Here is a 19291-nt window from a genome sequence, read left to right on the forward strand (position 1 = left end):
TCCAAAGATGTGTCGTTTAACATCAATGTCTGCTTTTCTCTCGACTGATCAATTTTATCAATTTATCGTTTCAGATTTAATGCAGGCAAAATATTTTAATTATTAAACACCCCCAATAAACCAATCATGTGACATTCACACAATTCATTGTGATATTACTGCCCAGGACTCCATGTGGAGCAGTGGTGGACAGTAACAAAGCACATTTACAGTACAGTATATGAGGATCTGTCCTTTACTTTGGTGATTTATTTTTACTCAACCACATTTGAAAGGCACATTTTGTAGTTTTGATTCTACTACATTTATGTGAATTATTTGTTACATTTTCATTAAATACACTCTCTTCTTCTGTTCAAGTGGTGTTGCCGTAGCTGTCCCTTGCGCATGCGCTACTCAGTTTGGGCGGTGAAGTCGCAGGTAAAGTTCAAGCAGGGGAGGAAAGGTGATCTGCCGCAGTTGTGGACTGCAAGTCGGGCTACGGCAGGCAATGGAGACGAAAGTGCCCTCTCTGGTCATCCGTGGCCATACCAGAACTCCATGTTTAAAGTCACAGAGCTTAAGAATTATTCTTATCGTTTTAAATTTGTTAAATTCGGATTTGACATGTTGGCTTCCTTCCTCGCTGTGTCCAACCCGTCTCTCAATCTAAACACAGCCCTGCCTGTGAAAGGCTTTTATAGTACTGCTGGGTGCAGCCTCTTTCCAAGACGGTGAAGAATTACTTAACAGGACATTGAAAACCAGCTTCTGCTAAAGCATAACGAGAACTTCTTACAGTTTCAACAGTAGATTAGAAGGAGTGGAGGAGAAAGAAGGGAGGTGGGATAAGCAGTGGAGCGAAAGGGGGAAGAACGAGGAGAAAATGCAGAGGGAAAAATTGCACTTTTGGACTGTTATCTTTGGCTTTAAATTCAGTTTATAGGTTTTGTCACTGAGCCAAGAGGTTCATTATGACTTATTTTACTAAGCATTTTTATTTTGAACAGTGGTGGTTTTAATAAAAACAAGGCAATCATAGTATTGCTCCTTTAGCTGGTTTAAATTTGTTTCTCTAGAGTTTGTTTTTTCCATAATATTGTGTTTAAATCAGTTCATTAACTGCACTATTTTAGAGTCAGTCTCTGAATGTACTGTTTCAGGACACATTGCCTTGAGATGCAAAGTATTTTAAAAGCAAGTACTTTCACTCAAGTCATAGTTTAACTTAATTACTTTCACTTATTGGAATAACATTTGACCAGGAGGATCTGTACTTTGACTCAAGTACTGGAGATGTGTACTTTGTCCACCACTGATGCAGAATATTTTAAACTCTGCATTGTACAGACTCAGTTACATGAAGTTTGTCTCACATTGTCTCTACAAGGCACCTGACATGTCTATGACAACCACGCTGCTGACATTGGAGTTAGTGATAATATTAAATAAAAAGCCACCATGAGCTTTTTCACACCCACTACTCAAAAAGAATACAAATAAATAAATAAATAAATAAATCAAAATCCTTAAAATCTTAAATGAAATATTTCTTTAAAACACACATAACAGAAATACAGTCAGCTTCTAAAGCTTATAAAGATGAGTTGATGATCACACTGACCATTCATTCAAGTTTTATAGAGTGACCTTTGACCCTCTTTGATATGCTCAGATATATTATAATAATAACTTCATAATGCTATTTAATTAATCTTAACCTGAACCAATACTAAAGTGATGATTGCATTAACCTCCTCATTAAGATCCATCTAATTCTGGTTTCTGGTTCCAACAGCAGGTGCATGCTGTCCATCCTCAGTAGTGAAAGTTAAGCTCTGAATGGCTGATGCTGCTGCTATGTCGTCTGCGCAGATGCTGTCCATCAGATTTCCAGCTCAGGGATTCAGGCCTATTAAGTACCTCGGTGCCTGTCTCCATGCCCAGGACCTGCCTCTCGACCAACTTGAAGTAGAGGCCCCCACTAGCCATCAACTGCCTGTGGGGACCCTGTTCAACCACCTGGCCCTTGTCAAGGACGATGATGTTGTCTGCCTTCTCCACTGTGCTGAGCCGATGGGCGATGACCAACACCGTGTGTTCCTGCATGATGTGGTTCAAAGCCTGCTGAACCTGCAAGACATGAGACATTATGTCCCTGACGTTTTATTCACCACAGGGCCACATTACACCCAAAAGTTGCTGCTTATGTGCTGCATCACCTCTGTGGCAGAGGCCCTTTGGTTTACTCACAACATGCTCACTCTCTGCATCCAGAGCACTGGTGGCCTCATCCAGAATTAGAACACGGGGGTTACGGATTAGAGCTCTTGCGATGGCCACCCTTTGTTTCTGCCCCCCTGACATCTGGGTGCCCTTTTCTCCCACATCTGCAAAGATTATTTGGTTCAACAAATCAATAATGTTGTCATACACTGTCTTACATTACAGGGACTTTATATGTTAATTTGAACTGTGGCCAGTGCAGAGGAGACTGGACATGATAAAAAATGGAATGTGGCTGATAATACAGATATTCTGTAAGTAAAGCATTTTGTACTTTTCAAAAACAATAATTGAGGTGTAATTTCAAACTCCATCCACTGTGGCTGAACTGACTATTTGTCTGTTATTTTCTGTCTCCATTGTCCATCACTGAGTAATAGATCAATGACTGACTTGCAGTCTTACATGAACAGGTCTTTATAATTACTTGTGTCATAGTCTTTGGGTAAGGCAGAGATGAAGTCATGAGCATTGGCCTTGGTGGCAGCCTGCACCACTGCCTCCATGGGGATGTCAGTCAGGCCGTAGGTGATGTTTTCCTTGACAGTCCGGGCGAAAAGCACAGGCTCCTGGCCCACAAGAACCACCTGGAGGGACAAGAAGCAGGCTGAATCTAGGTCTGACAGACCTGATTCAGCAAGGAGAAGCACCAGTTATAAACAGAGCACACTTTTGAACTCTTTTGGTGATGTGTTCCCTCAGTGGCACAAACATGGGAGCTTATTTAGACTCACTCCTCCACACAAGCCCTCCTGCTGCTGCTGGAAAAACTCCAATGTTGATTAATCAGCCACTGAAAATAACTCACTCATGGCCCATTTGCACTGCTAGATGTTCTGAGAACTCAGGAAAATACAGGAAATCACCAAGCCTTTTCTGAAAAAGATGCAAATGTCACACGACTCATGTCTGACACCATTTAACTGTCACATAACCTATCTGTTTGTGAGTTCCCCAGGTTCAGCACCTTTAACAGGACATCCTGTCCCCAACCTACATTAGTTTGTGCATCACTGATCATGACAGACCTTAGAATGGAGGAATTCATGCTGATAGGAGTGAACAGGTTTTCCGTCCAGCAGCACTTGTCCTTGTTGAGGGATGTAGAAGTTTTCCAGTAGACTCACACAGGAGCTCTTTCCACTGCCTGAGGGTCCCACCAAGGCTGTGACCTCCCCTGGCCTCAAAGTGAATGACACCCCCTACACCCAGTGGGAGATGGGGGTTAGAGAGAAACAATAGAGGGCTGCTGATATTCTAAGATTATGGTGCTGGTGGTGGTGCAACCTTACACCAGACTCTATTAGTGAAGTAAAGTTTCTCAACAGAGTGCAGGAGGGAGCATCCTCAGAACCAACCTTGAGGATATTGACCTCCGGGCGTGTTGGGTAGGCAAATGTGATGTCTTTGAATTCCACTAGGCCAGTACATGAGTGTGGAGCCTCTGTGCCATCAGCTGGGTCTTTGGGCTTCTTGTCCAGATACTCAAAAACCTTCTCAGCTGCTCCCACCCCCTGCATGAGGCCCGTGTACACCGATGCAATGCTCTGTCAAGTAGAAAATGCCAGTTTAAAAGACTTGTGTTTTTTCTACACCTGTAATTAGGAGGCTTAGGAAAAACACACAGGACAAACCTCCAGACATTCTCCTAGCTCCAGCATGTATATGAAAAATGATATCAGGGCCCCACTGCTCATCTGACCAGTAACCACAAGGTGGCCACCGTAATAGAGGATAGCAACCTCTAGCGCCAGCTCTGAAATCTGAAAGGCACACACTGTGACAGACAGTCATTGGTAGCTACAGAGTTTAGGGCAACTGATACCTACACAGCTGGACCACATGTAACAAGCATAAGCTATTGCTTGTTTTTTGTTCAGCTGGAACATGACTAAAAGTTTGGTGCAATACGAGTTGGCCTCCCCATGCTCGTTGGCAAAGCTCCGCACCGTCCTCATGGCTGAAATGGTTTCTTCTGCTACTTTATTGGCCTCAGCAAGAGTCGTTTGGACTTCTTTGGTGAGTTTCTGTGTAAGCAACAAAGACATGGCTGAAGGGTTATCCGCAAACTGAATCATGAACAAGAACACAGCACAACACTACCTTGTAGTATTCTCCGTAAACTTTGGAGACCAGGGCAATGAAAGGGAATCCCATGATGGTCACTAGTGTGAGCCTCCAAGACATCCCAAACATGAAGATGAAAAAGCCAGCGCCCTTGATGATACTCCTCAGGAAGATGTTGACATTCTGGGAGATGAGGTCACTCACCTGGGTGGTGTCAGCTGACAGACGTGAAAGGATATCACCTACAGGGTAATAAAGGTACACAGTGGTATCAAGAAGATGGCCCTACTGTCAAAGAGCAAGGACTCAAAGAATAACAGATCAACCCTGTTACCACATTACCTGTGTGGTTTTCATCAAAAAAGCTGATTTCCTGCCTCATCAGAGTTCTGAAGAGGTGGCTCCTTAGCCGGAGGTTTAATCGAGCAAACATCAAGGTGAAGACTCCTCCACGCATGCCCATCGCTAAGGAACTGAGCAGTCAGAAAAGGCTGTCGAACATTCAAGCTTCTAATTTTTCTGGCTTGTGTACAAAACACTACCTCATCATGTGTTCCACATCATTGGAGTGACCACCAAGCCAAAGGAAAATTATCTCTTTATTGGTAGAACATGTAAAACACTGGCATCCTAGCCTCCATCATTTTCATATAAGCAAATTCAGGCAGCATGTTAGAATAGTGGTTAGCGCTGTTACTCCAAAACATGAAACTCATGGGTTTGGTTCCCAGACCTGGGGCCTTTTTATGCAGATTTTCTATTTTCTTGCCATGAACCCATTACAGATACTTTGGTTTCCTCCCACCATCCAAAGACATGTTTAGGTTAATTGGTGACTCTAAATTGACCGTAGGTGGGAATGCGAGCATGAGTGGTTGTTTGTCTCTATTTGTCCTTGTGTGTTGGCCCTGCAATGGACTGGCGACTTGTCCAGGGTGTACCCCTCGACCCAGATACAGATAAAAGCGGAAGAAGATGAGTGAATGAGTGAGTGAGTGAGTGAGTGAGTGACTCGGAATTGCCTGTAGGTCTGAGTTTGAGTGTAAATGGTTGTTCGTCTTTACCTGTCTCAATATGTTGGCCCTGTGATGGACTGTCAACCAGTCCAGGGTGTGCCCAATGTGAGCTTAGGTTGGCTCCAGCACCCCCATGACCCACAAACACTTTCACTTTCCACTGCAGTGAAAGCGCCTCTCTCTTACAGAGGTCCTTTAATTGTAAAAATGTACACAGGATCACAGTGTTGATCAGGACTAAGCTTTGTCTTATCTGCAGCAGAGCCACCCTCCCTTTCTTCCCTGTCCTGCTTACACTGCATCATTTGTTTATTGAACACACCCACCTGACTAAGGCCAGTACTGCTACTGTGAGGACCGGTTTGGCAAAGTGCCCCATGCTCTGGTGAACCACGATGCTGTCGATGGCCTTCCCGTAGTAGAAGGGTATGAAGGCCTCACCTGCAGGTACACACAGAAACGTCATATAGGCTGACTCAATACAAGACGCTCAATGAGAACCCTCAGAGATGGCAGTTTTCTGCTTGTATCTTGTATCGGATTTGGACCGATACAGTCAGGGTATTTGGACATAGACACATTTTCAGCATTTTTCCTATGTGGACCATCACTATGACTCTTAAGTGCAGATTTTCGGCTCTAACTTGAGTGTATTTGCATCCAAATCAGGCGAACAGTGTGGGAATTATAACATATCTTATATGTGCCTGCCACCCTTTCAGGAGACCAGAAGAATCTGGAATGTTCACTGAAGTGTTCCATGGGCAGGTATCTGTTAATTCCTCACTATTCCAGAAGGAAATAACAGGAGCAGTAAAAGGTCTAGAAGGTCTAAAAGTTGGGCTGGGCAATATGGAACAAAATCCTATCATGATATTTCATATTAGTCGATAATGATAGTCGATATATCAGAATATAAATCAAATAACTGTTTCTGTCAAGTTTAAAGGTTTCTTTTTACTCCTCTGTGAGATGTGAAGATACCAAATTTATATTGGTTTAAATATTATATATTTTCTGTCAGAAGTTAAGAATATGAAATGTACTACAGACCTTGTAGAACTGTATTTCAAATAAATAAAAGGATTATATCATAAACTAAAATCTTAATTCTGACCAGTCAAAAGCTCGACACAATTTGCAGTGCACACTACTCTATTTCTTGTCGGGCCTTAAATAGCCAAAGCATCCCCACACTTCCGAATTGTTTGGACCTTTCTTCTCAACAATGTCCTCGTCTCTTGAGCCTTGGACTGTATCCATTGGGGTGTGTTCTTCGGGGACACTGTCGCTCATGTTAAAATTTTCTGCCATTTTCACGTATTTCGCTCCCACTCCTAACGTATTGGTGGCCAAAACATAAGCATGTGTGCGCTATTGTCATTATCATTGGCTGTTGGTTTTGTCTGTCAAAACATGGATGGAATGATTTCTACCGACCATGTCTTATATTTCTATTGAGGAAAAGTTGTTTCGCAATAATTACCTTAATCTTTTTATTGCTCAGCCCTATCTAAAAGCATATTGCAAAGGGAACCAAGATTTTTTTGAGGCAAAAAAGCATAATGTTCTGCATTTCACTATCTAAAGACAAAACTGAAGGGAAAATGCCCCACAAACAAGTAGGAACTGAAGACAGCTGCAGGAGAGGCCTGGCAGGGCACGACCAGGGACGAAACCCAACATCTATTGATGTGGTGTAATTCATGCACCTTTGACCTGACTTGAATGTAAATACCCCCAAAAGAAAGAAGAAAAACAAATATTCATTGTTTCATTTCAAATCCATTGGGGTGGTGTACAGAGCTGAAAGGCTAAAAAGTGCATCAATGTCTAAATATTCATGGACCTTACTGTACATTAAAAGTCAAATTGAACTGTGAACAGTTTTTGGCAAGAGTAAAAATTAATATGTAAAAGCCAGTGTCAATAAAATCTGTGTCCTTAGTAAGCCCACCCCCACAGAAGAAGATGAAGAACCCAGGTTTCTTGATGGTTCTTTATCTTCACCCTGGATTAGGTTCCTATTGCTCTCTATTGCTTGTTATGAGAGCTAAAGGTCAAGGTTTGAATGAGTAACACAATCCTGGGTGGGCACCAAAGCATGCCTGATGTAAAATGGCTGCATGCTTTGTGAGGAACAAAGAAATGTTGTAACTTGTCCATGCAGTGTGTGATGATCTAAAGGCCACTCACACACAGCAGAGATGATGAGGAAGAGTATAGCCAGAGACAGCACGCCAACATCCATCCTGCAAAAGGTCAATAAACGTCCCAGTGTGGCCCCAGAGCTGGTCTTCTCCTTTCTCTGGCCTCCCACCTCCTCCTCCTGCTGCTGCTGCTTCTTGCCATCACAGCCCCTCTTCTGCTGCTCCTCCTCATCTGTCCCCACCAGCTTCTCAGTGTCCTCTGAGCCTCCTCTTCCTCTGCTGCTGCTGCTGTCGTCACTGCTCACCGAGACAGACTGCATCCCCAGCAGGCTCCAGAGCGGGATGATGCCCAGAGAGGAGACACAAGTCCAGCATATGAGGCTTGAGTGCCAGGGCTGGTGGGTCAGAACATCCACCTCAGTCAGCATCAATAGCTTGGCAAGGGCATAGGTGATGACGATCAGGCAGATGAAGAGAATGAAGGTGCTGAGCATAGAGACCCTCTGGGGGCCGTCCTTCTTGTTGTACAACACACCTACGGAAGCTCCCAGCAAAAGGCAGGAGCGGAGCAGCACAGTGCCCCAGAGGTCCAAGGCTGAGTGCAGGATGTTGAAGTCCAGGATCTCCTTTCTGAAAATGACCAAGTCTGATCCATGTGTGTACAGGACAGTGGTGATGATAATGTCCAGTAGATTGAAGAACACCGTGCAGCTAACAATCACTCTGATGCCCATGGTTATAGTCAAAATAGAAGTTAGGACATCGGACAAGTAGCCCTACCACCAATGTTACACTAACACGGGCAATAACATTCGGGTCTTCTAAACTCAAGACACACCATCAATACTGCCAGAATCTTTCCACCATCAAATCATTACAATATCTAGTCCCAGGATGAAAAGGAGATGATTCCCCCGAATATTGCTTTCTTTTATTTTAAAGGAACGAGCTTCCGGCCGCGTATGGCTAATGATCAGTTGGTTAGCTGCATATCAGCTCCAATACATAAGGCTGCTAGCCTCTAGCTGAACCTGGCGTCCATATTATTAAATCCGTAATGCCCGATCACGTGTCTGCAAGCAGCATCGACCTTTAACCTTTATGTTTCTCTAGTCATCACAAATTAGCACTCACTTCCTGCTCCGCTCAGACTGGGAAGAGTTAAGAGACGTTAGTTTCAAAGATCGCATCTGACACAAGGGCTTCACATCTGGAATGTCTTGTACCCTGACAACACACACGCACTGAGAGAGAGAGACACTCGGATGCAAACACACGTACAGAGATACATAGGGAAGGAGAGAGATAAAAGCATATACGGACACACGCATGCACACACACAAAATCACACAGAGAGAAAGAAAGAGAGAGGGAAACACAAATACAGATTAGTGTGGTTTGAGGGGATGTGAAAGAAAAAGGAGTGATGCCTCTTGCGCTAGCTCTATCTTCCGTGACGCAATTGTTGCGGAAATGAATGCCCGATGGCTCCTCCCACCATGCAGCAATAAAACGATTTTTAAAAGTATTTTTCACATTACAAAAGTTTAGGGCAAATTTTGATACCTGATTAATGAAGATGTTGAACTAGCTTCAAGCTACAAGGAACAGTTAATCCAACAAAGCAAAGAATAAAAAAAATAATTACAATGTCAGGGTCTCATTCTATAAGGGAACATAAGTCAACTAAAGAAAATAATTTCTGGGTATCTTGTTCGTCATATAGAGCTCTGCACGTCAGGTGATTTCTTTTGTTTACGCCACCATTTTGGCTGTAACTGGAACAGGAAATGGCTAGAGCCGGCGCCGTAGATTTTAAGTCTTCTGAATTCACTTCTCACTGTAACTCGGATGAAATTGATCTTTACATAAAAACTAAATAGATTAAATATTACCCATTTAATGCCCCCGGTGTGCTTTTTACTAGTATCTCCGCCGAAAAGGACTACCCAGACCTGCAGTATCTGGACATATGTAACTAATTGATCAACTTCCCCTCATCCTATGTGATAGATTTATTTGACTAAAATATGCATTGAGTGTTAATTCATGAGTTGCTAAAAACAGGTAATATAAATAGTCGTGAGAAAAGAGTGAAAGATAATTATTAATTATTAAGACTTTTCATGTCTATAAAGGGTTAAAATGTTAAGTAAGATGAAAGTATAAAATTGGTTAAAAGTTATTAAAATATCACTTGATCTGTGATCTACCTGTATAGCCTTATTCTGTGTGATTAGTTTTGCCTGCAGAGGCCAGAAGGGGGAGCTCTTGGCCACAGCGCTTCACTTTGAATGACGCTGTCATTGAGGAAACCTGTGTCCGTGTGCTTTATTAATTTTCCCCGTTTCAGGGTGTAACATCTTGGAGGCACCGCTGGGATTGAGTGAGACGAGGGCCGGCTGTCTCAGATAGACGTCCCCAGCCATCATTCAACCCCCCCATTTCTTCAGCCATAGTGGATGATAGCGTGTTGTGGTTCATCTGCGCAGAGAGACTTGCTTGCCATCTGAGGTCAACCAAAGGTGTAAAGAGAGCTGCAGTGTTGATCCTGCAAAGAGAGTGTTCTGCTTCACACTTGACAAGAGACGCATTGGTTGAAGTTTGTGACTTTCTAACTATTGCTGGTCCAGCATTTGAGGAGACATCAGTCAAAAGTCGTTCCTCTCTCATCTCATATATCACCAGGTATCTAAAGATAGAAGAGTTAAAAGGGCTAGACAATGAAGGCATGGCTGAGATACTGAGTCTGAAAGATAAAATTGTTGAGTTGCAACATTCTGCTGAAAACCAAGTATCAGGACAAGTGGCTTCAGGTGAAAAATGGGCAGAAATGGCACAACAGCAGGCTGGTCAGACATTAGAAGAAGAGCTGTTGAAAAAGGAGATAGAGAGACTACAACATGCACTAGCAATTTCTCAAGAAGAGAAATCAAAACAAAATAGAGAAGCTAGAAAATCAGCAGACGAGGGAGTTAAAGTTGTAGAACCAGACCAGTCCCCTGCCCAACAGACTTCACTACCCAGTCTATCAGTGCAGTGGAGCAGAGAATTCAAAATATCCGGTCAGATCGGTGAGGTAGGGCAAAAAGGTCACACTATCAGGAGAAGGGTGCAACTGAACTGTACAAGCAACTAACATCAGAGGCTCAAAACAGCAAGGAAACTCCACAAACATTCCTCATCCATGACCTAAATTTGAGACAAAAAATTCTATTTGCTTCACAGGAAGCAGAATCTGGCCTAAAATATGATCTTTTCCTTGTACAGAGCATGTTTCTCCACACTGTCCTGACAGGCTTGCAAAATGATAACATTCGGAGTGACCCCCAACCTTACCTGCAAGAATTGAAAGTAAGTGATGAGCTGCTCCTTGAAAAACTCAACATTGCCTGTGCAAACGAAACTGAGAGACAAAACCAAAAGAATCTACTTACCCAACAGCGGCAAACCACTGTGTACACAGTCCAACATAATGAAACACCTGCAGATAAAAAAGGGAAAAATCATAATCCTGAACACCCCAACAACATATAGTCTGATCTAAATGAACTGAAAGAAATTTGATCTGACATGGCAAAACAAAAAACCTAGGGGTGGAAGTTGCACAAATCAGAGAGTAAATTTGGTAGCCCAACCCAGCACAAATCCAGTACCTGGCCTCACCCACAGCGGAGGAATGCATCCCCTTCTCCCAGCTTCAGTATTCGCCACAAATCAGCACCATAGCTCACAAGTACACCAGTGCTCTCACTCAAGTTCAAAGCCAAACTACTCCAAGAAAGAGGACAGGCAGACTCGTCTTCTTGCCCTGGTAGGTAAACAATGCATGGTGTTACATACAAGGCCACAGAACACAAGCATTGTGGGATACAGGCTCTCAAGTCTGTATTGTGGATGAGAAGTTGATAAAGAGACATTTCCCACATGAGAAGTTGAGAAACATCTCTGAATTACTGGATGCCCCAGACGATTTGAAAATCACAGCTGCCAATGGACAAAGCATGCCTTATAAGAATTTCATTGAAGTCACTTTTGGATTAGCGGCAGAGGGAGCAGACCCCAAAGAACTTGTTGTGCCCATGCTCGTGCTGAAGAGTAGACGCCTTTCTCAGCCCATCTTAGGTTTTAATGTGATTAAAACCTAAGATGTGATTTAATGTGAGCAAATAGGGAAAACCCACACTCAAGAGCAATTGGATGCTGCAAGGAAGAACTGTCGTTGGTACCCTTCAACAGATCCAGGCTGTGTATCCAGCTGCTGTCATGGAGAAATCTGACTGTTGCCCCACAGTATCAGTAAGTCAAGACCTGAGTCATCTGGGTGAACCTGAAAGGTTAGTGGTGCAGAACATGCTTTGTGATGAATGTTCCTCTTCCTCAAAGTCAGATCACGACATTGGATGTATCAAGAAATTGAAGTTGAGCATATCACTGAAGGATATGGACCCTGTTGCACGTACTTACTTGTCTGTGCCAAAACCACTGTATAAAGAAATGAAAGATTATCTGCACAATCTTATTGCACAGGGATGGGTGAAGAAATCCCACTCACCTGATGTGTCACCTGTGGTCTGTGTAAGGAAGAAGGATTGGAGCCTTCGACTTTGCATAGATTACAGAGAACTAAACAGAAAAACCCACCCTGACAGACAACCGATCCCTTGAGTGAAGGACATCCTCGAAAGCCTTGGTGGCAATACATGGTTTTCATTACTAGACAAAGGAAAGGCCTACCACCAAGGTTTCATGGATGTAAACAGCCTGCCTCTGACTACATTTGTGACTCCGTGGGGCGCAAATGGATAAGGATTCCATTTGGGCGAATTAATGCACCTGCAAACAGCACAGTACAGCAACTTCTCTCGTCAAGAACGCACGAGACACTCCTGCTGGGTGTCACTAATACCTGTCCCCATAAAACAAAGGCAGATATGAACAAATTAACTCAATACACTAAGGCTGCACAAGAACATACAAATGAAACAAAATAAATGGCAATAAAATAATAATCTACAAGTAACTAAATGATGCTGTAAAAATATAATTATTTAAATATGAATAATGAATGCACTGTACTGCTGAATAAAAAACAAAAGATTACACAATAACTTAATTAGTAAAAATAACCCCAAAATACAACGTACCTACTTACAGTTACAAGGCGTGGCATGAGTTTGCTCCACCAGGCAGATAGAAACATGATCAAAATGAGGTAGCCCCTGAGATTATGCTGAGGTCTTACCTTTTTGAACAATGTTTTTATATTTCATATTAAACTGCTGCCAAGTGCACCTCTCCCCCGCGGGATTGTACCTAAATTAAATAAATTAATAGGCTACCAGTCAAGCAGTGTTCCCCTGTGATATTATTGTGATTGCAAAGGACTACATTACAAACTACAAACCTTTGTAGTTTGTACTAATGTTCTGACGTGACATCAACTTCCGGAGCTCAATAGTACAAGGATTTCTTGTACATCTTTAGACAGTCAGATATGAGTGAGTCAACCCCAGCTGGCTGCTGCAATGTCAGTCCATCTGGACATTACAACATTTATTCAGACTTCATTATGTTAGGAGTTGCTTACACGTTTCAGTCCATCTGCTCACAGTTCCTCCCTCCCCATCACTGCAGATTGATGCTTCACCTTATTTTATAGTCGTGCTATTGATTTGCTCTGTGCTTGTCAGTGGTGCATAAAATTAACACTGTGTTAAAGGGGCATGGATTTCTGTCAGCTGTTGACAAGATAACCCATTATTGGACGACAGGCTACTAATTTGTTTTTGTTTATTCAGAAGTATAAAGTAACTTTCAGACAACCCTAATAATCAGTCTATTACTGGCAAATACTTGCAGTTGCATTGACAGCCACTAATCTCTACTGCTCCTAATTACGCCAAGATTCTCAAACTTAATTAACCAATCTTTACCCTGTTTCACTTGCTTAATGCTGCACTGAAACAAACTGCATTAGTTCAACTGTGTGCATGTGCTGACATTTTAGTTTACCACGTGCCACTGTCTAAAGAAAACAAACATCCTTGTTTTTCATGGCTTCATTATGAGCAGTATTCATGGTGACATGCCAAACATGTTAGTCCTTCTGGAGAACAGTTGTGACACTTTATGTGCTCTTCAAATCAAATCAAATCAGATGTATTTATATAGCTCCAAATAATAAAGTTATATCAAGGCACTTTACATATAGAGCAGACCAAACTCTTTATAAAATTATTTAAAGAGACCCAACAAATCCCCCCATGAGCAAGCACTTGGCAACAGGGCAAGGAAAAACTTCCTTTCAGAAACAGAAACCTTGGGCAGAACCAGGTTCAGGGGAATGGCCATCTGCCTCAACCGACTGGGTCCCACTTCTGTGGAATCTCTTGCCTTTTCCTCTCTATTTTATTTTGGTATTCCATATGAGAGCTGAGTGATGTCATGATTTATGCCTCCATGTGGTAGCCTTCCATCACATGGAGGTGTCATGATAATTGGGTCCTTTGCTACAAACAAACATATGGTGACATACAATTTCTATATCACTAAATTGTATTGTCACAATGAATTGACCTCTTTTGGAAAAATAAATGCTTCTTATCATATCCTACAATTTTAGCATACTCATTTAAACACAACTGTGTTGGGCCTGACCACGAGGTCACCTCCATCCCTTTGTTCTCTGGAGACAAAAGAATCCATCAACAGACTGCATTTCCCTACATCCCTTGCAGTTAACACCTGAAGTGGACGCATCAGAAGATGGCAGGCTCTAGTCTCTGGATGGCAGAGACTTATCTGCAACACAGGGAGCTGAGATAACGGGGCCGTGATGTCACTCCATCTTTAAATATGGCCTGGGAACTCGTTCATCCACCCATTGATGTGGGGTTTTACCTTGACAGATTCACATCTGTGAATAAAATATTTCCCCAGTGAGATTAGATTGTTTACCAAGAAGTCCAAGTTATTTTCCTTGAACTGTACTCCAACTAAAATTGATATCCAATTTAAAGGGCACATTGTTATTTGTTCAGATAACAGCCAGTTTTGAAATGCAGTCAAAAATTCACCAACATGCTTACCTTCCAACAAATTTTTGTTCTATCATTTTAATGTAATTTTCACAAAATCCACATAAATCGTTGTTCCAATTACGTCTTCCTTATTTTTCTTGCCTCAACGTCTATACTATAAGTTCCCAAAAAACAAAGACTTCTGATGAGAAACAATAAAATGAAATGTCTAATGAATTAGACAAATTAAATAATTAATTAATATTAATAAAAAATATTGTATACCAAGAACTAAATTATCCGTAGGTCTGAGTGAGAGTGTGAGTGGTTGTTGGTCTCTGTCTGTATATTGGCCCTGTGATGGACTGGTGACCTGTCCATGGAGTATTCTGTTCTCACCCAGTGTGAGCTGGGATTGGCTCCAGCACCGCGACCCAGTAACGGATAAGCTGTAGATGCATAGCATAGCATAACCAACATTGTACCAATCATCGAATCTTGGGGTACTTATTGGATGAAAGGTAAAATCCCTAAATCCTGATACAGTATCTTTGACAGACTGCTGTCTACTTTGTAAGCAATTTTCCAGCCATGACAAAGCTATGCCTCCCATTTCTTAGTTCTCGCATCCCCAATAATCACCTGTGATCAATAGTCTAAGTCATTTCTCATCTAGTTTTAAGAACCCCAGGAAGAAGGGATATTGACTAATTTATTATAAGAAAATAAGATCCAGATGAATATGCTTAAGTTTTAGCAAATAATGAGAACCAAATAGATTACAAATGTCATTTATTTATCAAATTATATTAATAGTCTAAATGTATCCTGTGACTCAGAATTGTGGACTTGAGGTTTATTTCGTAGTCTGCAGCAGAGTGCTCAGATGTGATGACTCATGTCTTTTCATGCATAGTCCATACACCAAATGCAGCAATAACTTTATTTAGAAGTATTGTTGCATAAGAACAGATTGTACTACAAAGTGAAAACAAGTTAATTAACATAATATTCATTTGAAACACTTGGGACTTGGCCAGTGAATTCTAAGATTCATCTACAAGAGAAACATTAACCTGTAGTGGGTTCATCGCCACTGATCATCCAATCTGTTTGGGTTTACATCTTCAGTCCAAGACTTCTGGTGGCTGCCAGTTGCTTCAGCAGCCTGTGAAATTGTGTCATGCTGCTCAAGATGCGTGTCCAGTCTGCAGTGCATCCAAAGCATCCTCCTCAGGGGACATCAGGCTCAGGTAAGTGATAAGTTATCTCAGTCTTCAGGTCTTCTGAGCTGTTCTGTTCAGCAGACAGCACCGTGTCAACAGGAAAAGACAGATATAAACTCTCCTTTAATTTTTTGGGTGAGGGAGAGTCTCCTGCACCAAATAGAGGATCTGCGTTTTTACAAGTCATTGAAGATAACTTGTGTGCCCTGCGTTTAGCATTCTTCTTCTTTTCTTGTTTGTAAGCTGCATTCATATTGGCTATTACCTGGAAGTTAAACACACATTCAGACACAGAACAAAGAAAAGGAGCTGAGTCCACAGATTAAACCATATAAAAGTTTGCATATCTGTTCTCAGGTTTACTGTCACAGAGATGACTCTGAATCCTTATTAATTAATAATGAATAAGAGTTTCTGTGACAGAAGCCTCTGGTGTAAGAATCATGTCTGTCATTCAAAACACTCAACTGGGACCACAAGAGTGGAGTTCAGTAGAAACATAATTATGAAGACATCATGTCTGACATGTTAGGAAACTCACCAAGAACCAGATTTGGGACTCACAGGAACACAAACATTACAGCAGGAAGCTGTTAAAATGCAAGTGTCCGATGAGCTTTTGGCAAATCAGTGAACATATAAAGACTGTTAACCTTTTAAAAACATCTACACATATTCAGTTCAACCTGAACTAATTATATTGGTGAATCAATAAAGACTCTGTTCACCTTAATAGGGGATAGTAACAGTAAATAAAAACTAAAGCTTAAATAGACTTTTTCTTTATTTTCTATATAAAACCGTAAACTAGTATAACCAAAGAAAAGTTGAACAGAGTTCCTCACTTGTCTTCAGGTTGTTGAGTATCTTTATCTCTTCAGGAGTTCTGCTCATCCTTTGGAGCAGTAATGATTAAAAAAAAAAACAAAACATCTCCAAGGCCTTTAATGCTTGAAATATCTTATTGTCTATATCTATTTGCAGACCAACTTCTCCTCACTATGAGATCAGAAAAATTCAGGACTGATCCCAGAGACCTTGAATATGTTGTTCCTCAATGAAGACATCCGACAAAGAACCAAAGTCCACTAACACTGTTTTTATTAATTAAAGAAAATAAAATTATATAAATTACCAGCTGTTTAATAGAGTTCTGCTGCTCCTGTATTACTGTCATATGTGCACAGGCCCCCTCCTTTGTGGAGTACATTTCATGCTCTTGTTCATCATAATTCAGCAGGCTCAGTGTAGACTAGAGGACAGGAAAGGATTTTTAATAAGCAGGCAGCAAAACATCCAGTTAGAAAGAACTTATTGCTGCAGTCTCACCTCACTGGGTAAATTTGCCTTCCTGCTGAACATGAGGGAGTAGGGGCTGAACTTGGTGGTAGGGTTGGTGGACATCCTGAACAAGAACAACACAGGGTCAAGGAAGTCATCCCAGTCAGCCTGTTTCTCCGTGACCATCTGCATGATGGCCCCTTTCAGTAAAGGGCAGGTGCAGTCGTGGAGTGGGTTGAGTTGAGGCTGATCAAGAGGAGAGACCTTCTGCATGATGCTCCACTTGTTGCACAACAGCTTTGTCACCTGGAAAACATCCGGATCTGCACTGACCAAACTGACTCACAACAGCGCTGCAATCAAATCAGTTCAGTCTGATTAATGTAATCAGTTTCGAGACTGGCACCTCACCTCGTCACAGAAAGCAGCATTCTGCGTGCACACTATCATTTTCGGGGCACCAAATCTGAGTTAACAGAAAGGATGAGCTCAATTTCAGGATCAAAATATTAACAAATTCTGACGACTAAACTACATGTCGAGCTCTGATGCAGACATTCATTAGTAAGCTTTTTTCACCTGTATATACATTTTGAGATGCAACTTGCAACTGAAAAAGCATCCGCATTCTGCACAGGAAAGGCTTCTGGCCATTTACTAAAGTAATCAATGAGGACTGTGACATTAGAATTGCCTTGCTGGGTCTCTGCAAAAGGTCCTAGTAAAGAGAAGAAGATAGCTTAATAGGTTTTCAAACAGGGAAATAAATTCGATAGAAGAAAAAAAAAAGGGGTAAAAACCTATGATGTCAATCCCAACAATGTCCCAGGGTGCATCCACTTTTATGGGACGAACAGCCCTGGCCAGGTTCTTGGTCCTCTCTGTGTGTTGACAGGTCTCACACACTTTAATCTAACGCAGACAGGCAGAAAAACAGTGATCACAGGGGTCAGACATTATAATCAATAATATCTGAAGCTTTGACACTTACCCAATCCACAACATCCTTGATGATTCCCAGCCAGTAGTACTTGCTCTGGATCCTGTGGACGGTCTTCTTTTGCCCCAGGTGATGGCCAATGTCATTGAAGTGACAGTCAAGGAAGATCTGCCTCTTCCTCTCTGTCTCAATCACCACCTCCCTCTTCTCCTCTTTCTTGGCTCCCACATAGTACAGTTTGCCCTCTTGAATAAAGACAGTTAGTGTTGACAACCATTTCCCACACAGAAGACACTTACTAAAATCATCATACCATGGTGTGAGTCTGTGCCGTGGTCGGACACAGACTCGTTGAATTTAACCCTCCTCGCTAATCTGTAAAGACTGATATTCAAATGAAAGTAAAGTTGGGGTGGTGTTCAAACAATTTAGATCCATTCTTCAATTCGGCCTCAACTCTATTTTCCAGAGCCCGCCCCAGGGTAAATTTACAATGATCGAATGTCATTCCCTCGATACCGTTCCCTCTTATCGCGATAAGTGAGGGGGCAGCAGGAGTCTTCCTTGAGAGTTGAGACTTGTCTGATCACGATTAGGTCTGACTGTGACTCTAAGCAGCCGAGCCCAGTTCTCTAAAAGCCACCGCACATTTATATTAGTCGATGTTTAAAGGTCTGGGATGACATAATTCCCGCCAGGCTCGGTGCTGTCTGGAGGAGCAGCTGTTACCTTCAATGATGAATTTCTGGGCGAATCTCTTCAGGTTCTTCCTTCGGAGAGGGGTCATGGTCTGGGGCAGACAGCCTTTGGCCACCAGCGTGAAGACGTCCCCCAGTTTGTTGGAGCTGGATTCCACCACCTCTTCCTCGGCCACCTGCAGCGATTCCACATTCAACATATCCGCTTCGGTCAGAGGTCAGGGATCACACCGCACCGACCTGCATATTCCCCTGCGGCTCTGAGCTGCTGACCACGACTGACCCAAAACTGCTGCACAACACAACCACAATTGCCCACCAAGGACCACTGTACTGACTTACACTCTTCTTCTACGGTTTCTTCAACACTCTGTATCGGGGGTGATCAGTGCCCCTGGTGGACAAACGCCGGGACTAACCCTACGCAAGAGATAAATTCGATCGCATTCATCCATTTATTCACCTTCTATCCATTTCCGGGTCGTGGCGGCTGCTCACACTAGCGAGGGCGGGGTACACCGTGGACAACATAGAGAGAGAAACGAACAATCACTCACACTCATACTTATGAGCCATTTAGAATCACCAATCAACCTAAATACGCATGTCTTTGGACCATGGGAGGA

The 19291-nt window shown here is 42.3% G+C and overlaps 1 protein-coding gene across 2 annotated transcripts; it reads right to left on the minus strand.

Annotated features, from left to right (window-relative positions):
- Positions 1-55: 55 nt before the first annotated feature.
- abcb9 (ATP-binding cassette, sub-family B (MDR/TAP), member 9) lies at positions 56-8653 on the minus strand. Of its 2 annotated transcripts, none has more exons than XM_029511678.1 (11): positions 7545-8653; positions 5675-5789; positions 4675-4805; positions 4369-4574; positions 4095-4292; positions 3900-4028; positions 3624-3812; positions 3294-3467; positions 2693-2852; positions 2233-2369; positions 56-2112 (listed from the first exon to the last, which is right to left on the minus strand). In XM_029511678.1, exons 1-11 carry the CDS (start codon positions 8230-8232, stop codon positions 1798-1800), a joined length of 2442 nt encoding a protein of 813 aa, XP_029367538.1. In that variant the 5' UTR covers positions 8233-8653; the 3' UTR covers positions 56-1797. The 2 variants fall into 2 exon arrangements, 1 of the variants encoding a protein (XP_029367538.1); XR_003841125.1 differs by lacking the exon at positions 56-2112 and adding an exon at positions 3074-3141 and having other exon boundaries at positions 2234-2369.
- Between the last annotated feature and the right edge of the window lie 10638 nt (positions 8654-19291).

Source organism: Echeneis naucrates, chromosome 9, assembly GCF_900963305.1.
Source record: "Echeneis naucrates chromosome 9, fEcheNa1.1, whole genome shotgun sequence".
Classification (NCBI taxonomy): domain Eukaryota; kingdom Metazoa; phylum Chordata; class Actinopteri; order Carangiformes; family Echeneidae; genus Echeneis; species Echeneis naucrates.

What these genes read in the sequence shown, in the direction of transcription:
- abcb9 (XM_029511678.1), bottom strand. Translation starts at nt 8,232, where the DNA reads ATGGGCATCAGAGTGATTGTTAGCTGCACGGTGTTCTTCAATCTACTG. An exon ending in CCTCATCATCTCTGCTGTGT is followed by an intron (nt 5,790 to 7,544) that starts GTGAGTGGCCTT and finishes GTGTACCTGCAG; the next exon opens with GTGAGGCCTTCATACCCTTC. An exon ending in TTTTGATGAAAACCACACAG is followed by an intron (nt 4,575 to 4,674) that starts GTAATGTGGTAA and finishes ATTACCCTGTAG; the next exon opens with GTGATATCCTTTCACGTCTG.